This window comes from Perissodus microlepis, chromosome 12 (genome assembly GCF_051167445.1).
Source record: "Perissodus microlepis isolate ML-2025 ecotype Zambia chromosome 12, ASM5116744v1, whole genome shotgun sequence".
NCBI lineage: Eukaryota > Metazoa > Chordata > Actinopteri > Cichliformes > Cichlidae > Perissodus > Perissodus microlepis.
In genome coordinates, this window is record NC_140472.1 from 22,962,301 (window position 1) to 22,978,748 (window position 16,448).

A 16,448-nucleotide genomic window follows, 5' to 3' on the forward strand; every position below is an offset into this window, starting at 1 on the left:
GTGTGTTTTACAGATTTCTGAGCTTACCTGTGCTGCACACTAATATGTGTACAGCTGAATATTGGTATGCACGCCCCAACCCACTATATGATATATCCTCGCATCCTGTATAACCATAAAATATTTACGTGCGGCTTATAAATGGTAAAATGGACTGATGCTTATGTAACACTTTTCTACTCTGCGGACTCAAAGCACTTTTTACTACAAGCCACTCTTATCCATTCACACACACACACACACACACACACACACACACACACACACACACACACCCATACAGCGCTCTATTCTAAGCACTGTCTGACGATCACACACACTGGTAGGGAAATTACGGTTCAGCTGTGGTAGTGCATTGGCGTTGGCTGCCCGTCTACCTGCAGAGAGCATCTGTTGTCAGATGGGGGCAGTGTCAAAAATATGTGGCGTAACTGCTCTGTGGGATACTCTTATTTGTGCTGTTGTTGGTCCGTCAGTCTGAAGCTGTAACGTGCGATTTGGTGTTCACTAACCTCCCCGAGGATATGACGATGCAAACTGCATGAGCCAGCGATTCACCAACCTTCTGATTCGTAGACGACCTAGTCACCCTCGCTTAAAATCTGAGTGAGGATTTAAGCGATTTGAGAAAAAAAAATCTCCTCAAGTTTAAGATCCGTCCTATTTGTGCAAGCTTGTCTTCAAGCTTTAAAGCTTGCAATGTCTGCAGCTCAGTGTGCGTCTGTGTTTTGAAGCGAATTCCACGCTGTTTGCTGGCCTGTGCGTTGTCCGTGTGATCTCTCTATATTAAGCTCCTGTGTGTATTCATCTGTGGACAATGTGGACATGTGTATGTACGTTAATCAGTCTGCGCTGCTGTGTTTTGATGTTGTGACTAGTGGGAGCTGGATCAGTGAATATTAATTACATTAATGAGAGTATAATTAGTGTGGCTGTAATGAGGAGGATTCACACACGCACATGCACATGCAAACACATGCATATGCCGAGCCAACGGGGAGAGGACACAGAGGAGGAAGATGTTTGTTATGTTTCTACAAAGCTAAGCTTTGCGAAGTCCATCACTGTAAAACTAGCAAATGATTTGTGAACGACTAAAAATGAAGCGATTCTTGTTCTTTTTTTAAACTTTTTCGGGTTCTCGTGATGTGTCACAGTTGGCCGAACGGAGAACTAAAAGACAAGAAGCGCATCCCTTGCACCTTCCTACAGTTAACCATTTAGGAGGCGTCAGGATGTAAATAACACACTTACAAAACCAAAACGAGATGGTTTGGATTTCTCAGTGTGGTTTCAAGGTTGCAAATCCAGCTGGTGTGTCCCTTCCATTCCCTCTAAACCCAAGTCCCAAGCCTGTTTTCCCTGAGTCAGCCACTCCCTTCCCTCCCTTGCTACTTCCCGTCACCTTTTTTTTTTTTTTTGTTTCCTTCCCCTCTGCTCCTCCATCCTCACTCCTTTGGCGTGAATGCGTCGATTTAGAATAATACGGCCACTTATGGGTGCTCCTGGGAGCCAGGGGTGTCTACTCAGCACATAATGAATGTGTGTAATGTAGCGTAGTGTAATGTGATAGCATATACCTCCCCGCTCCCACGGGACGGTGGACAGTTAAATATAGAGGAGGAGGTAAAGTAACCAGGGCTATTTTAATGGACCTATTATAACACTATCATTGATACAAGGAGAGAGAAAGAAAGTCTAGCTCTCTCTCTCTCTCGCTCTCTTGTACACACACACTCTCTCACACACTTTTTTCTTTCTACTTGCATTCTCGATTTTTCTCCTCTGTCACAGTTGCTCTTAAAACGGCTTTTTTGCAAATGAGAGGAAGTCAGACTGCCTCCATGTGTGCATGCATATCCATGAGAGTATTCTAAAGTGCCTGGGAGTTTATGTGTCTTGGATGAGGTTAATTAAAGTGTGTAAGAGCAGCATATGCCGTGCAATGGCTCGACGTGAGCGGCCAACACAAAAACAGAGAAGCTGCCTACTAGTTCAGGGGCTGCCCAGAATTTGACTGCAGCCACAGAGGAAGAAGAGGAAGAAGAAGGAGAAGAAGAAGCTCACTGCCTCTCCAGAGACGGTGCTTATCTCAACTCTTTTGGAAGCAAAAGAAACAAATCCCAGTCGCCTGTTATCATATGTGATTTCCATATGAGATATGAGCCTTCCAATGCTAATGACTCTGGATCTTCGCTGTAATCCACAACCTTTGATCTTCTGCATAATCCATAATCTTTGAATATAAAGTACTCTATATCACGATTGCCGTCTGAGGATAAGATGAGACTGATACATCACCAGTGCACACAGGTAGCAGCCATCATTTCAGTCGGGACCACTTTATTCCAAAGACGATTATCATTTCCAGACGGGGGGAAGGAGAAAGACCCGTGGTGCACAACACAGCAGGCATTGGTGATATGACATCGTCAGATGCGGCATGTTAAGGACGAGCTGGGATCAAGGCGGGCTGCAAAGCGGCTTGCATGAGCAACAGTTGACAGAACGTTAAAGCAGTTTAAATTGTATACCTTATATGAGATTCTGTTAGCGCTGTGTGATAATGCAAATTTTGGTATAGAGCTGATAACAAGTGATGATGGCCAGTATTACCGATACCAATGCCGATACTATTACCGATACTTTAAACCTATAAAGCACTGATCATGACTGTGACCTGGAATGTAAATGTGCCTGTCTCTAAAACACTTTGGCTCAGCTTCTGCTTCTGACAGTCAGCGCAAAAAGGTTGGATGGGATGGGTATTTTTTAAATGACACAATTTAAACTGAACTTAGAGGATAGAAACAAAGTATTAATCCTATGGCTGGTATTGATCCGATACCATACTATGGATATTTGGTTAGATCCGCCCACCTCTAGATGTTTCAGTAGGACACACAGAAGCGTATCAGCTGATGTTGTGTGACATTGAGATCTACTGTTAAGAGCTAATGTGCCTTACCCAATGCTTTGGTGGCTTTTTTCTTTAGTCTGCATAGTAAAACCCTTATCTAGTCTCTCATTTTTTTTTACATGACTTTCAGATTAAGATGCTGGGAATCATTGATGTGGGACATGTAAACAGCGCAATACTATTGTGCTGGTCCCAGTGAAAGAAATAGACGTAAAGCACACTGCCAAAAGAAATACTAGTAATGTAATGGGTTGATTTCCCTTTGAAATATAATGTTTTATACAATACAATTTTACTATCAGTCAGTGAAATCTTTAAGTCTGTCCCTTGTTGCCTTCTACCTCTGCATATAATGTTTTAATGTCTGTCCGCACAAAGCTATAAAGAATCACCACTATACATACTCTCACACACGTACAGACAGTGTATTTGCAATCACTTTGCTCATGCACATGTGTTTATTGTATTATATGAAATTTATTGAACAATATAAAGAAACATTCTCATCTGTGAGTTGCAGAAAATCCAAGTGCACGGAAATAAACAAACCTCTCGAGAATGATATTTTAAACACAGATTTTCATGTGACTGCGACAGTGATGACTTTAATGTAGCACATGTTCCTCAAAAAGCATCACTCAAAGCAAATGTCGTTTTTAGCATCCTAGGCTCCTGACGGCTAAAATATCTGCTCATCTCGTTCATGTATGACTTCATCCCTGCTGCCAGGTGTTCTGCAGGTTTTATCCCACAAGAGTTTGTGTATGGTCTTCCACCGGATGTGTCACTTAGCTGATAGATGTGCGCTTGATAAATTATGGAAGTGAAGGGTGTTTACAGTCAAAGGGGGAACAGAGAAAGAGGTAAAGAGGTCAGTAGTCATGGTGATGCAGACCAGAAACCCAAAGGGCCTCAGGATTTAGGTAAAACCTGCTCGCACTGCTTTTTATCATTGTATCCTTGCAGCTTTTCTGCAAAGTGTTACGCATTTCATTCTTCTTACGTGGGCACGTGAATGTGTGACCCTAAACGCTGGTTTACCCATCACTGCCTCATCACAGGCTCCTCTTCTGTAATCTGTTGCCAGCTGCCTCCACGTTGACTGTATTGCATATTTCTGCCCCTTTCAGATGTGACTGCGTGCTACAGTGCCGCAGGAGACATTTGACACCAGAGCGACAAACCCTTCTCACTGACCCTCACAGGAATTGATTGCCTCTTACCGATCACTCTGTTTCTTTTTAGATAATATATTTATACGCAATTACTTCAAACCATGGCAAACCCGTAAAGAACCATTTGTTACAGTTTTTTATTATACTGTAAGCACACAGTAAATTGGTGTTGGATTTAGATGTGCAGCATTTTGCAGTAATTATATTAGCTGTCTGGGATTAAACTGTACTTGTGGTTGAATTGAATACTTTGGAGAAGTTCATGAGGGTTCATTTACCTCTCCTACATTGAGGTATTCTTCAGCAAATCCAGGTCCTTAAGCACCCATCCGATGCAAGTACTCGGCTCTCTGGTGAACACCAAACAAAAGCAGGAATGTTGATGAGGCCTCCATCTTTATCCAAGGCATTTTTTTTTTTGCTTTGCTTTGCTGCACCCCAGGAATCTTCCAGAAGGTCCCAGTGTGGCAAAAGCTTTTAGCAGCTCTTAAGCTTTGTGTGGAATGAATCCGGCTGTTGCTAGGGCTTCCAAACATCTCCATTTTGCACCAAGTGTCAGCGTTCACACTTGCACGCATCTCAACTGGGTTTTTGACACCTTCTGTCTCCGAGAAACGAGCTCCGCCGGTGCCCTCATGGGCGAAACGGAGCGAAGACTAGGCTGTTTTTGTACATGCCTTTACTCGGGTGGCAGCGGTATCACATGCACCTTGCTCTGAAATTGAAACTGGCATTTAGCATTACATTGCTTTTACTGGGCTGCTTTGATGTGTTTTCAAAAGGGCAGGTGTGTGTGTGTGTGTGTGTGTGTGTATCTGATCTTGTGTGTGCACGCGTGCGTGTGTGTGCTCTGGGTTTTTTCATTGATGTGTGTTGGTATTTGTTTGATGTGTGTCCAGCCTTACGGGGCTAGAAGGTGAATTCCTTAATTTCCCCATGGACTCAATTAGCTTTGTGATTGGCTGAGAGAAGGCCAGGTTGTGCTGTCTTCTGAAGGAAAGAAGACCTTTGAAACTGAGGTGGGAGCGGAGGGAAGAGAAGTGAAGCAGAATAGGAGATGAGCCGGCCACAGTGGTAACTGTGTTGTGCTCGTGGCTCTTGTGAAGACTTGGCCCTGTCAGTATTATTATAATGAGAGACAGAAACTAGTGAAGCTCCTCCATCCACTAGCAGGTGTTGCACAGCTCTGACTTCATTATGACCAATTAGAGTGAAGAAAATACTAATTATACCATGGTTTCTAGGTGATTAAATACTAGGTTGAAAGTAAATTGCTGGGAGAGGCTAACTGTAATCCCCCTGTGTCGACTGAAGTCATTTTGATTTTGAAGTGACTTTCAGGCATTCATAATGAAGCCTTTTTTTCTCTCAGTACAGTATTCTCTTTGCTTGTTACAGTATGGAGGAAAAAAAGGGGTTTCATTGATGATGATTCACGGACCTTTGTTGTCTAATTCCTCTTCACTCTTGTATTTCTTTAATTTTGTGTTTCTGAGTTTAATATTCTTAATTAACTGAAATACACTTAGTTCTCCAGACTTCTTGAAGGACATTCAAAGCTCCTCTTTGGATGTTGGCTGTCTTTTGGTCCGTTTTCTGTCAAGATGATCCTACACTGTTTCAGTAAAGGTCCGGGCTCTGGGGAGGTCAGCCCATGACTGATAGTTTCCCATTGTTTGTTTTTTCATTCCATGCATGCTGTTATTGCATTGGCAGTGTGTTTGGGATCATCGTCATGCTGAAAAGTAAAGCTGTTGTCAGTTACAGGCTTTCCAGATGGTATTGCATGGAGGATTAAAACCTGATGGTACTTTTCTGTGTTCATAATTTCACCATTTTTGATAAGATCCCCAGCACCACTGGCTGAAATGCAGCCCCAAATCATGACAGAGCCTCCTACATGTTTTACGGATGGCTGTAGACACTGTTGTCCTCCATATATACCATTAATGATTTGAAACTCATCGCTCTATAAAACTTGTTGCCACTGATTTTTCAGTCCACTTCTTCTTCCACTTCTTCTCCCTGTTTCCTTTCCTTAAGACTTGCTTCTTGACAGGGTGACTGCCAAAAAACCCACCTCTGGGTCTCGTGTCAGTGATGATAGTGTTCATCTACTGCTTCTTCCATTGTTCTCCACTTGTCTGGTTTCCTGATCATTTTTAAAAGTATACTGTGCTCCTTTGCCACTTTTTTTTGCAAATTGTTTTGTTGCTACAAAAATCCTGACCTTTGCTTAGTTTCCTCTAAATATATTCAGGTATAAGGATGGACTAAATTTGAGTGAAAAAGCAGCCAGTGTCCAAAGAAAAACTTGGAGACCTGGAGAAATATTGCTCAAGACCACTTTAGAAAAATTACAAATCTGGCTTCTTGAAAGCAAAATATAAAGAAATAAGGGGTGGCTCAAGACTCAAGACTCTACTTAATATTTATGTATTTAATTGAAGTACATAATTCTCCACAGAATATCTTTAATAATTGTGCTGTGGGTCTGTTTCTCTGTCAGGTTGCCGGTGTTGGAGTCGACGGCATCATCCGGTGACCTGTCGCGACCTCACCACATCGTGTCCGTAGTGCCCAACCGCTACCCGCGCTGGTTCACCCTGAGCCACATAGAGTCCCAGCAGTGTGAGCTGGCCTCTACCATGCTCACTGCTGCCAAAGGTGCACAGATATTTGCACAATTACAGATCCCGCCATTAACTTTCCTAATGTTGACGTACTATTAGTAACACATGCGTTTGCATGTATACAGATGGGAGTAGCAGTAATTTCTGTGCAATTCTAAACTATTTCTGTGTTTGTACCACAGGCGACAGTCGCAGGCTGGAGACGGTCCTGGAGTCCATCCAGAAAAACATTCACTCCTCGTCTCACATCTTCAAACTGGCGCAGGACGCGTTTAAGATTGCCACGCTCATGGACAGCCTGCCTGATATAACACTTCTCAAAGTCTCTCTGGAGTTAGGACTGCAGGTATGCACTTTTTTTTTTAAAGTGTACTTCTGTGAATTTATTTTCACCTTTTAGTGGAAGTCAGGTTGTAAATTTCCATGCCACACCTTTGTTTAAAAAAAAAAAAAAAAAAAAGCCTAATAATACATCCACATGTGTATGTGAAGGTAATATTCTACTTATACCAAGCCGCTTTGAGTAGAGATATATTGGATCATTTTCTTACAAGAAAAGCTTATAGCTCTGGAGGATGACATTAACCCTGTACATCACAAGGGTTTAGTTATCTTGGGTCAGTAAAAGGATTTTATCCTGATGTTCATGAAACAGAATTTGACATTATTGTCTTGGAATACAGGAAGATTACCAGGAAACGGCATTTACACTATAGGGTGCTCTTAATCCTGTAAAATAGCTCCATTATATGACGAGTGCAGAGGAATCAGAAAAGATATTGTAACAGATCTGTATCTGTGGATCCTTTTGTTTCCTGAATATTTAATTCTAGATGGAACAGCACTGCAATGCTATTTTCTAAGGGGCCTTTATTTTGTGCACCTCAGGGAGGAGAATGAGCTTTTGAGAGGTGATGCTTGGTAAATGTCACAATATTGTTCATTATGTTTTTTCACCTTATTTGCCTTTGCAGACTTTAATAAATTATTTATTATTATTTACCTTGGATTATATATTTGTAAAGGTATTCACTTTGATGGTTTTCCTGTGGGCCTTTCCCCCCCAAGGCTGTTGCAAAATGTACCACAGTCTTTTCCGCCACAGTGCTAGTGCGTTACAGTTACAGTTGAACTGGTTACAGGAATATTTATAATACTCTTCAGCGGTAATAGTAGATATAGCTCATCTTCCCTGTGCATTTTAATGCTTTACATGTCTGATCAGTAACTCACCTTTCATTCCCCCCTGCTCCATCATTTTTCACCTTCCTCAGGTGATGAGAATAACTCTGTCCACATTAAACTGGAGGAGGAGAGAGATGGTTCGCTGGTTAGTCACATGTGCCACTGAAGTTGGTAAGCCACGCCGTCCGCTTAATTGGTGTTTTTCAGCTGTTTTAAGGATTATTATTAGCTTCTGCTCTATAGATCTCTTCACATCTATTCATGCCTCTATGTGTGCCCCAGGTGTGTACGCACTGGATAGCATCATGCAGAGCTGGTTCACCCTCTTCACCCCCACGGAAGCCACCAGTATCGTGGCCACCACTGTCATGTCCAACAGCACTATCGTCCGCCTGCACCTGGACTGCCACCAGCAGGAGAACCTGGCTTCATCTGCTCGCACCCTCGCCCTACAGTGTGCCATGAAGGACCCCCAGAACTGCGCCCTCTCCGCTCTCACGCTCTGCGAAAAGGACCACATTGCCTTTGAGACAGCCTACCAGATTGTACTGGACGCGGCGGCGACAGGAATGAGCTACACGCAGCTGTTCACTATTGCGCGCTACATGGAACACCGTGGGTATCCAATGAGAGCGTACAAGCTGGCGACGTTAGCGATGGCCCACCTGAACCTCAGTTACAACCAGGACACGCACCCGGCCATCAACGACGTGCTGTGGGCCTGCGCGCTCAGCCACTCGCTGGGGAAGAACGAGCTAGCGGCCGTAATCCCCCTGGTGGTCAAGAGCGTCAAGTGCGCCACCGTGCTGTCTGACATTTTGCGGCGGTGCACGCTGACCACGCCGGGCATGGTGTCGGCGCTGCACAGCCGCAGGAATTCTGGGAAGCTGATGTCGCTGGACAAAGCGCCGCTCAGGCAGCTGCTGGACGCAACCATTGGGGCCTACATCAACACCACGCACTCACGGCTCACGCACATCAGCCCGCGCCACTATAGCGAGTTCATCGAGTTCCTGGGGAAGGCCCGGGAGACTTTCATGATGGCTCACGACGGACACATTCAGTTCACCCAATTCATAGACAACCTGAAACAGATCTACAAGGGCAAAAAGAAACTAATGATGCTAGTGAGGGAGAGGTTCGGCTGAGGGCGAGGCCGAAGGGGAGGTGGTGAAAAAGCCCTCCCCGCCCTCCTCCCACTCTAGTACTTTTCTATTAACTTGAGTCTGCCTTTTGAACTTCTTTTTGGACTGATTAAAAATAGACAAGTAAAAAAAAAGAGGGATGCGACTTGTAGAATGAAGCAAAAAAGAGAAAGGAAAAGATGACAAAAAAATCAACAGAGCCACACGCGGTATTATTGTTCTTGCTGTTGTTATTGTCATAAACATTATTACTATTATTATTATTAATAATAATATTATTACTACTATGTGTACAGAAGTGTTTTTATTTTTCAGAAGAGAGGAAATTTGTCACATTGTGAATGTTGTGTGTATTTCTCTACATGTGTGCGAGACGAAAACGAAAGCGAAACGGCTTTTTTTTTTCTTTCCGTTCCTTTTCGTTCCTCTAATGATTTAAAGCATCCCCCCCCCCTCCCGTTTCAGTGTATATTGAGTTACATGTTGTCAAGTGGCTGAAGCCCTTCTACAATGGCGCTCATGTTGAAAAAGAAAAAAAAAAAGAGGAAAAAAACACAATAAAAAAAAAAAAGAAAACTTGGTATCCTCAAAGAGAAACTAAGGCTTTAAAAAAACACACTCAAAACACAGAGCACCTCCCTCTGTCCACGCCCTCACCGGCGGGCGCTGGCCAGCACTGCACAGCTTAGCTCGGCTCGGCACAGCTTGGGTTAGCACTGAAAGAAAAGCCGCCATCAGCATTTTCTCCAGACACAGCAGCAGTAGCAGCAGAAGCAGCAGCACTGGAGCAGCCATTAGTTTTCTCTGGGTTCCAGGCATTAGCTTCATTATACACAACAATGCTCTCAGCTAACTCGTGTTGTTGATATTGTTATAATCTCACCCACCTCCATAATGAGTACCTGTTCCAGACAGAAGACAGTAATGCAGGCGCTATAGACAAAGATAATGAGTATTCTTGTTATAGCTTCAGCTACTTCAAGCTGAAGCAGAACCCCAGAGGCAGACGACTACCTCATGATACGGTATTGAACTGCTCCCAGATATATTCTTTTCTTCTTTTTTTTATTTGCTATCGTGATTGTTATCGTCTATGATAGCTGACAGTGTTAATTAAACAGGGGGATTCATCAGTGAGACCGAGGTTATGAGGAAGCTTCAGATTCCCGCTAAGTGTTTCTGCCCTTGGCTCTGTTGTACGTCACTGCCCTGGCATCGGTACTTGCACCCCCCTCTCCAAAAAGCTTCAACACACACACACGCACACACACAACATGTGTCAGTATATCAGTCCACTCTCATCTATATACAGCCGCCATCGTGGTGTTTTCCGACTCGGCCAGTGTCACCTCCCTCTGTGCATGTGAATCATAGAAATTAGACTTTCTACTGTTATAGTTGATTGTGTGGAACCTTCAGTAATTGTCAGCCAGAACGTTCTCAGGGATTTCTCTACACAGGAAGAAACAACAACAAAAAAAGGCGGAACATACGAACAACTGAACTTCGAGGAGAAAAAGAAAGAAAGGAAAAAAGACAAAAACACGACACAACATGAGCGAGCATTTATTGTACTCTGTATATATGCCATAGTATATGTCTGAATATGGAGGATCTGAAAGTATATGTTAACTAATTTATACAGAGTATTCTATGTAATGTGAAATACTTGAAGCCGCTGTAGTTTGCTCTCTCTCCCTCTCTCGCTCTTCATCTCTTTCTCCCTTTTTGCCCTTTTTGCCCTTTTTCTTTTTTTTTCTTTTTTTGGGGGTGTGGGCTTTCCTCCCTCCCCTCCACTCTTTTGTAAAAAAAACAACAACAACAACAACAAAACAGAACATATCAGAAGGACTCGACTGACCTTGTTGACAGCTTTTTGGACTCGCATGTGTTCACGCACGAGACGCTGGATCCTGTCAGAAATGTTGTTCCGCTGAGTGACGTGTAGAATGGGAAGAGAGGTAGACTACTCCACGCCAGTGGTGGATAAATGTTTAAAAACACGATACGTGATTTCATACTTAGTTATGCATGTAAGCTGTTGTAGTAGCCTAGATTTCCATGGGATCCTATTGGAAAAATACTATAATGTGCTTTATACAGGAGCTAATTGGCGAACAGAGCGTGTATTATGTGTCCAGCCTTACAGTCGTACATTTAAAAGGACATATTTTGCTGAGAACCTGCCTCATGTTCCAGTAATATATAATAACCGCGCAAGTAACTTATTAGTCATCAAACTCGACAATTCTGCACATGGACAAATGAGTCTCCTCAGCTCTCTCCTTCATTCCCTGCAGATTTTCCAGTGTCTCCACTGCAAAGTTCAAGCTGTCCCATCATTACCTGCCTTTTTACCTTCTCTCTCTCTCCTTCTTCTTCTTTTTTTTTAATATCTCATTTTCTCTGCGTCTTTTTTCTATCTTGTGTTGATTAAAGATAAAAGCAGCCTTTTCTCTTGCCTTGTCTTAACGCTTTAAAGTAACCAAACAGAAGATCTATCTAACAACCAAACGCGTTCTAAGAGGGGAGAGACAACCAACCTTGGTCCCAGCTTTAGTGTCCTTAATTAGTAAGTGAATGGCTGTGTAACTGATGCTTTAACAAAGCAATTCCTCACGTGTGTTTGGTGGAAAAGTTGTCCAGTGTCTCTTGTTCTCTTCAGAAACAATTTCCTCTGAGTCTTTCTAGCTGTTTGTTTTATTTTATTTTAATTTTCTTGTTTTTTTTTTGTTTTTTTTGTTGTTGTTTTTGTTCGTGTAGGAATGTTCTGCTCTCCCATTTTATTTATTACAATGACCCATGTATACATGCTTATGAAATTAAGATTTGATACACCGATATCAATTTATTTATGTAACTAAATCACTGTTTTATAATCTTGTTAATGAGTCAATAATTGATTCTTTTGTTTTTTGTTTTTTTTGTTTTAATAAAAGTTAGTTTTTTGAAATGTATATTTATTTCCTCTCAAAGTTGATTTTTTTTTTCTTTTATACTTACACCCTGCCAAAAACGGGAAGCATTTCTTTTATCTATTTATTTAATTTTTTATATATGTTTTACAGCTGCACTTTTGTCTGAGAAGGTCTGTCGTAGATCATTATGTGACGCGGTCCCTGAGCATGACGGCGCGCGCTGCTCGGCGTATCGGCGAGAGACGATCAGTCAGGACGGTTCAGATCTCCATCAAACGGCGATGTCAGAAAAAGGCAGAGAGGGATCACTCTCGCTGGCAGCAGCTTTCACGCTGTCATCCCGGGCGAGCTGACGAAGAATGTGAAATGTATCAATTGATATTCCCATGGTCTTTGTAGCTTCTGTCAGGCAGCCAGGCTCAGCCAACCACAATAACCTGTTTACATGTATCCAACACTGACAGTGGTGCCACAGGATGACTAAATCAGTGTATGCAGTTTGTCAAGTGTGTGCGTTTGTGCAGGCATGTTTTGGTGTGTGCTGCTCCTTGTTTGCATGCCTCTGCGTGTCTGCATGTATTTTAATGTGCATGTGTGTGCACGTGTGTGTGTTAAGGTCTTTAGGGAGCAGATGGGAACAGGTGGTAGCTCCAGACTACAGGAGCTCCTGACAGCAGTAAGGTCCCCAGACTCCCAGCCCCTCATTAAACATTGACACAAAAACACTGCAACTGTCTGTGTGTGAACAGTAATGAAGCGCAGACGGCTACACTGGTATACACACTGCAACTTAGCACAGCACAAGCTTGCAGTCCGCATCTGTGTGTGTGTTTGTGTGTGTTGTCCATCTGTGTGCGCTCATTAATGAGGTGCATTTGTCTGCAGAGGTGTCCACTTAGATATTGAGGAATTCGTCAGGTTCACCAACAAAAGCACCGGTCTGCTGTCAGAGGCCAGACAGCGCTGTCCATTTGTTATCTTATGGATGCCATCCTGTGAGAAATGGTGTGTGCGCTGAAGGAAAAACGCACTCATGCAAGTGTGTACGCATGCGAGTAAGAATACACTTGCTTGCGTGCGTTTGTAGGAGATACACGCTTCCTGTGTGCCTGACCTGTGCTCGGGTCCCTGCTCAGTTTCAGCTGGTAATGACGTCCCTTGGGTGTAGCACGTTACAGCAGCCTCCTCCAGTCTGTCTCACTGTATACTTCTAATGACATCATGATCACACGCTGGCCCCTTTTATGCCAAAAGCCCTCTTCCTCACCATCACCATCAAAAATCCCATCTAGGGTATTAATTCTGTCTTTCTCCCCCTCTCTCTCTCACACACACGCTGCACCACGACTTCACAACACATCAAGACTTTGACAAGGCCGTGGCTTTTTTTTTGTCAGACGGTAAATTCAATATGCTTTATATTTTCACCTACAGAAAGTCAAACCTCAACTGTTTCTGAGTTTTAAATGTGCTGTGCAAGACAGCTTATAGTTGCGGGCGATCGCTGCCAAGCAAAAAATTGTACACTTTATATTAAAGTCGTAACCTGCAGACAAGGATGCTTCTGTACAGCTTCCCAGTAGAGAACACTGACAGCAGCATGTTACACCATGAGTTGCTCATAAATCATCCCGGTCTTGTAGGAAAAATGGACAGTTTCTTACCTGTTGTCCAGCAGACAAGTGACAAAATAAAGGGAAAACCTGGAACAACCTCGAGTTGTTCCTTTAGATGAGGGGTGGGCAATTCATTTTTCCAACAGGCCACATAAAAACCTGGGCTGCACCAATAAGACATACATTCATATTTAATACAGTGTGTCTCTTGCCCTGTCTTCCGCCCCTCACCCCCAACAGTCATTGTAGATGTTCAATTGTTGTTTTTTGTTTTTATATTACTGTAGCGCCTTGTCTTACAATATAAACCATGTTGAGGTGACTGCTGTTTGGCGCTATATAAATACAGCTGAATTAAAGTAAATTGAATTAGGTTCAGTGTATTGGTGCACACTCCACACAACAGTACCAGTTTCTCATGTCCTTTGGGAAAATGAATTATTCCCTCCTGCTTTAGAGGTAACAGTCACTGCAAATTATTGCAAAGTTTTTCTGGGCAATCACATTTTTCCTATGATTAATTATTTGCGTTCTGATCTGAGTACATCTATCCAAAAAGCACAAAAGTTTCAATGCTTGTATGGTTTCCGTTTTAATGAGTTTAATAACAGTTTTATAGGCTTTTCAGTTGTATCGCAACCCAACTGAGCACCTATGGGAAGATTTTAGAACCAGCTGTTTAAACAGCTTTTCAACCACTGTCTGTTTTCTTAGTTCTTATCCAATTCATGCTCACAGGTCGCTCCAGTTGTCATAGACCTGGACAGGTTACCCTTTAACCTAGCACCCATGGCTTTGGACCTTGGGAGTGAGCCAAAACACATAAAGGCCCTAGCCTGGATTTGAATCCAGGAACTTCTTGTTGTGAGACACCAGTGCTAGCCACTGTAGCACTGTGCCACCTCACAAAAAGACTAGAGAATCACTTCAAAAGTACACTAAAGCATCTCTAATGGCACGTGTTGGACAGCTCCAAACGAAGTTATTTTCCTTTGATTTGGGGTTACTGTAATCTGTCTATATCTTTATGTCTGTATGTTGAAAAGATGCTGTGATTTTATTAGGTTTAACAGGCATTGCTTTGTTTTTTTCCATTGGCTTCACATTTTATCCTTGCAGGCACATAGTTGACTTTTGTGGGTCACAGAAATGTTTTATCGTTTACAATTGCAGATGGCTCTGAACACTGTAAGACCCTTGAGCTTGTAGCACCACTGCAATGGAGAAGAAACAAGTGTGAACAGGAGTTGCAGCAGCTTCAAAAACCTTCATTGCTCTGGCGACAAAACCCACAATTCAACTCACAGAACTCTTCGTGGATCTAAAAGTGACCCGTAAAAGCAATGGCTGGATGTTTCTTGATCTTTGATTTTTCTTACATTTTATGGGCTTTTCAATGCTTATTAGCATTATTGGAAAACTGAGCTTCACACCCATCCAGCACTTGAAAGACTGCAAGTCACCTAAAATTATGCAAAAAAACAAGTCTTTATTATCTTTATTTGCTTGTATATCTGTGACTTAAAGCACATTCATGCAGAAGAATATATGAAAATGCTTTTAGACCCCCAGAATTTGATCCTTGTATCTTTAATATCTCTGCAAATAGCACGCTTTTCATGATCTTTTCAGCACTTCCAGCATCAGTCTAGGAAAAGCTCACAGGCTGAGCATTTACAGTATATGAGAGTGCATTCTGTATTCCTACTCACTACGTTATTCTGCACAGGGTCTGGGGCCTTTGTGGTGCACTGAGCTTGCCATCATTACAGGAGTACAAAAAGAGGATCACAGACATGTGTTCTTCAGCACAGCCTTCAGCATCGGCCGCGCTACCACAGGGACTGACTTCCTTTCCTCCTCTTCTTACAGAAGGCCGTTGGATTTTGATCTCCTCTCTCCCCCTCCATCGGCCCCGAGGCATCTGATTAAATGCTAATTAAAGCCGTTAGCGGTGCTATCACCGCTGCTAACTCCTCTCTCTCTGTCACAGAGATTAATGTCCCTCGTTCATCATCCCACCTCTCCCAGCCTGAGTACCTGCCCGGCTCGCAAAACCTGATCAAGTCATCAGCCACCACCTCCCCCCCCCAAAACCCCCTCTCATCCACCACCCCTCTCCCATCGCGCAAAGATGGACGAGGGGTTTAAATTTTAATTTGAAAATTGCCCTCAATTACTTCTGTGCCGACCACTTGCCGGAGCTTCTCATGTGGTTGAGTGGGAAGGGGTTACAGCAGCGGGTCAGCGGCCATGATGAGCGATAAGGGGACATTAATAAGAAAGGCAGAGGTTCATTTAAAAGCAGAAAGGACAGTGGGAGCAGCTTTCTCATTATTTAACTCCCCCAGCTTTATTTAAAGGACTTTATTTAAGGATACCAAGTTAATGTGTCCTCCAGGACAGACGGTTAAAGCGCCTGACAGAGTGAGAAAGTTACAGCCATAACTTACACCCTGAGCACACACTGCGGTGCCATCTTTTTTACCTCTTTTGACATTCCCGCCGTTTTCAGGCAGAACGGAACGAGCCTCTGAGGGACATAAAATGTTAGAACAAAGTTACACACATCATTTAATTTTATTCTTTCACAATTTCTGGCCCACAAATGTTTTATTGGTTCCAATATCGGTAATCATTATAAGCTATTGGAATATATTGAGCTATGTATAACAAGTCAGCCAAATGTCATTTGAACTACCACCAGATTGGGGGAAGCTGTGCCCTGGAATATGCAACTGCTCTGCAGGGCCTCATCTGGTGTTTGTTTTATCCTTATGATTTTTACTGAATTGCACTTCATGACTCACGAATGATAAACTTTCCCAGCACCTAAGAGCAAACATGTTGCTGTTA

At 42.9% G+C, this 16,448-nt stretch overlaps 1 protein-coding gene across 1 annotated transcript in view; it reads left to right on the forward strand.

Annotated features, from left to right (window-relative positions):
- LOC146376304 (zinc finger SWIM domain-containing protein 6-like) overlaps positions 1-12,015 on the forward strand; it is a 49,212-nt gene extending 37,197 nt beyond the window's left edge. The window contains exons 11-14 of the mRNA XM_084946806.1: positions 6,605-6,762; positions 6,911-7,074; positions 8,003-8,084; positions 8,196-12,015. Coding sequence (XP_084802932.1) covers positions 6,605-6,762; positions 6,911-7,074; positions 8,003-8,084; positions 8,196-9,061 — 1,270 coding nt within the window. The 3' untranslated portion in view covers positions 9,062-12,015. The remainder of the gene's footprint in view (positions 1-6,604; positions 6,763-6,910; positions 7,075-8,002; positions 8,085-8,195) is intronic.
- The last annotated feature ends 4,433 nt before the right edge of the window (positions 12,016-16,448 follow it).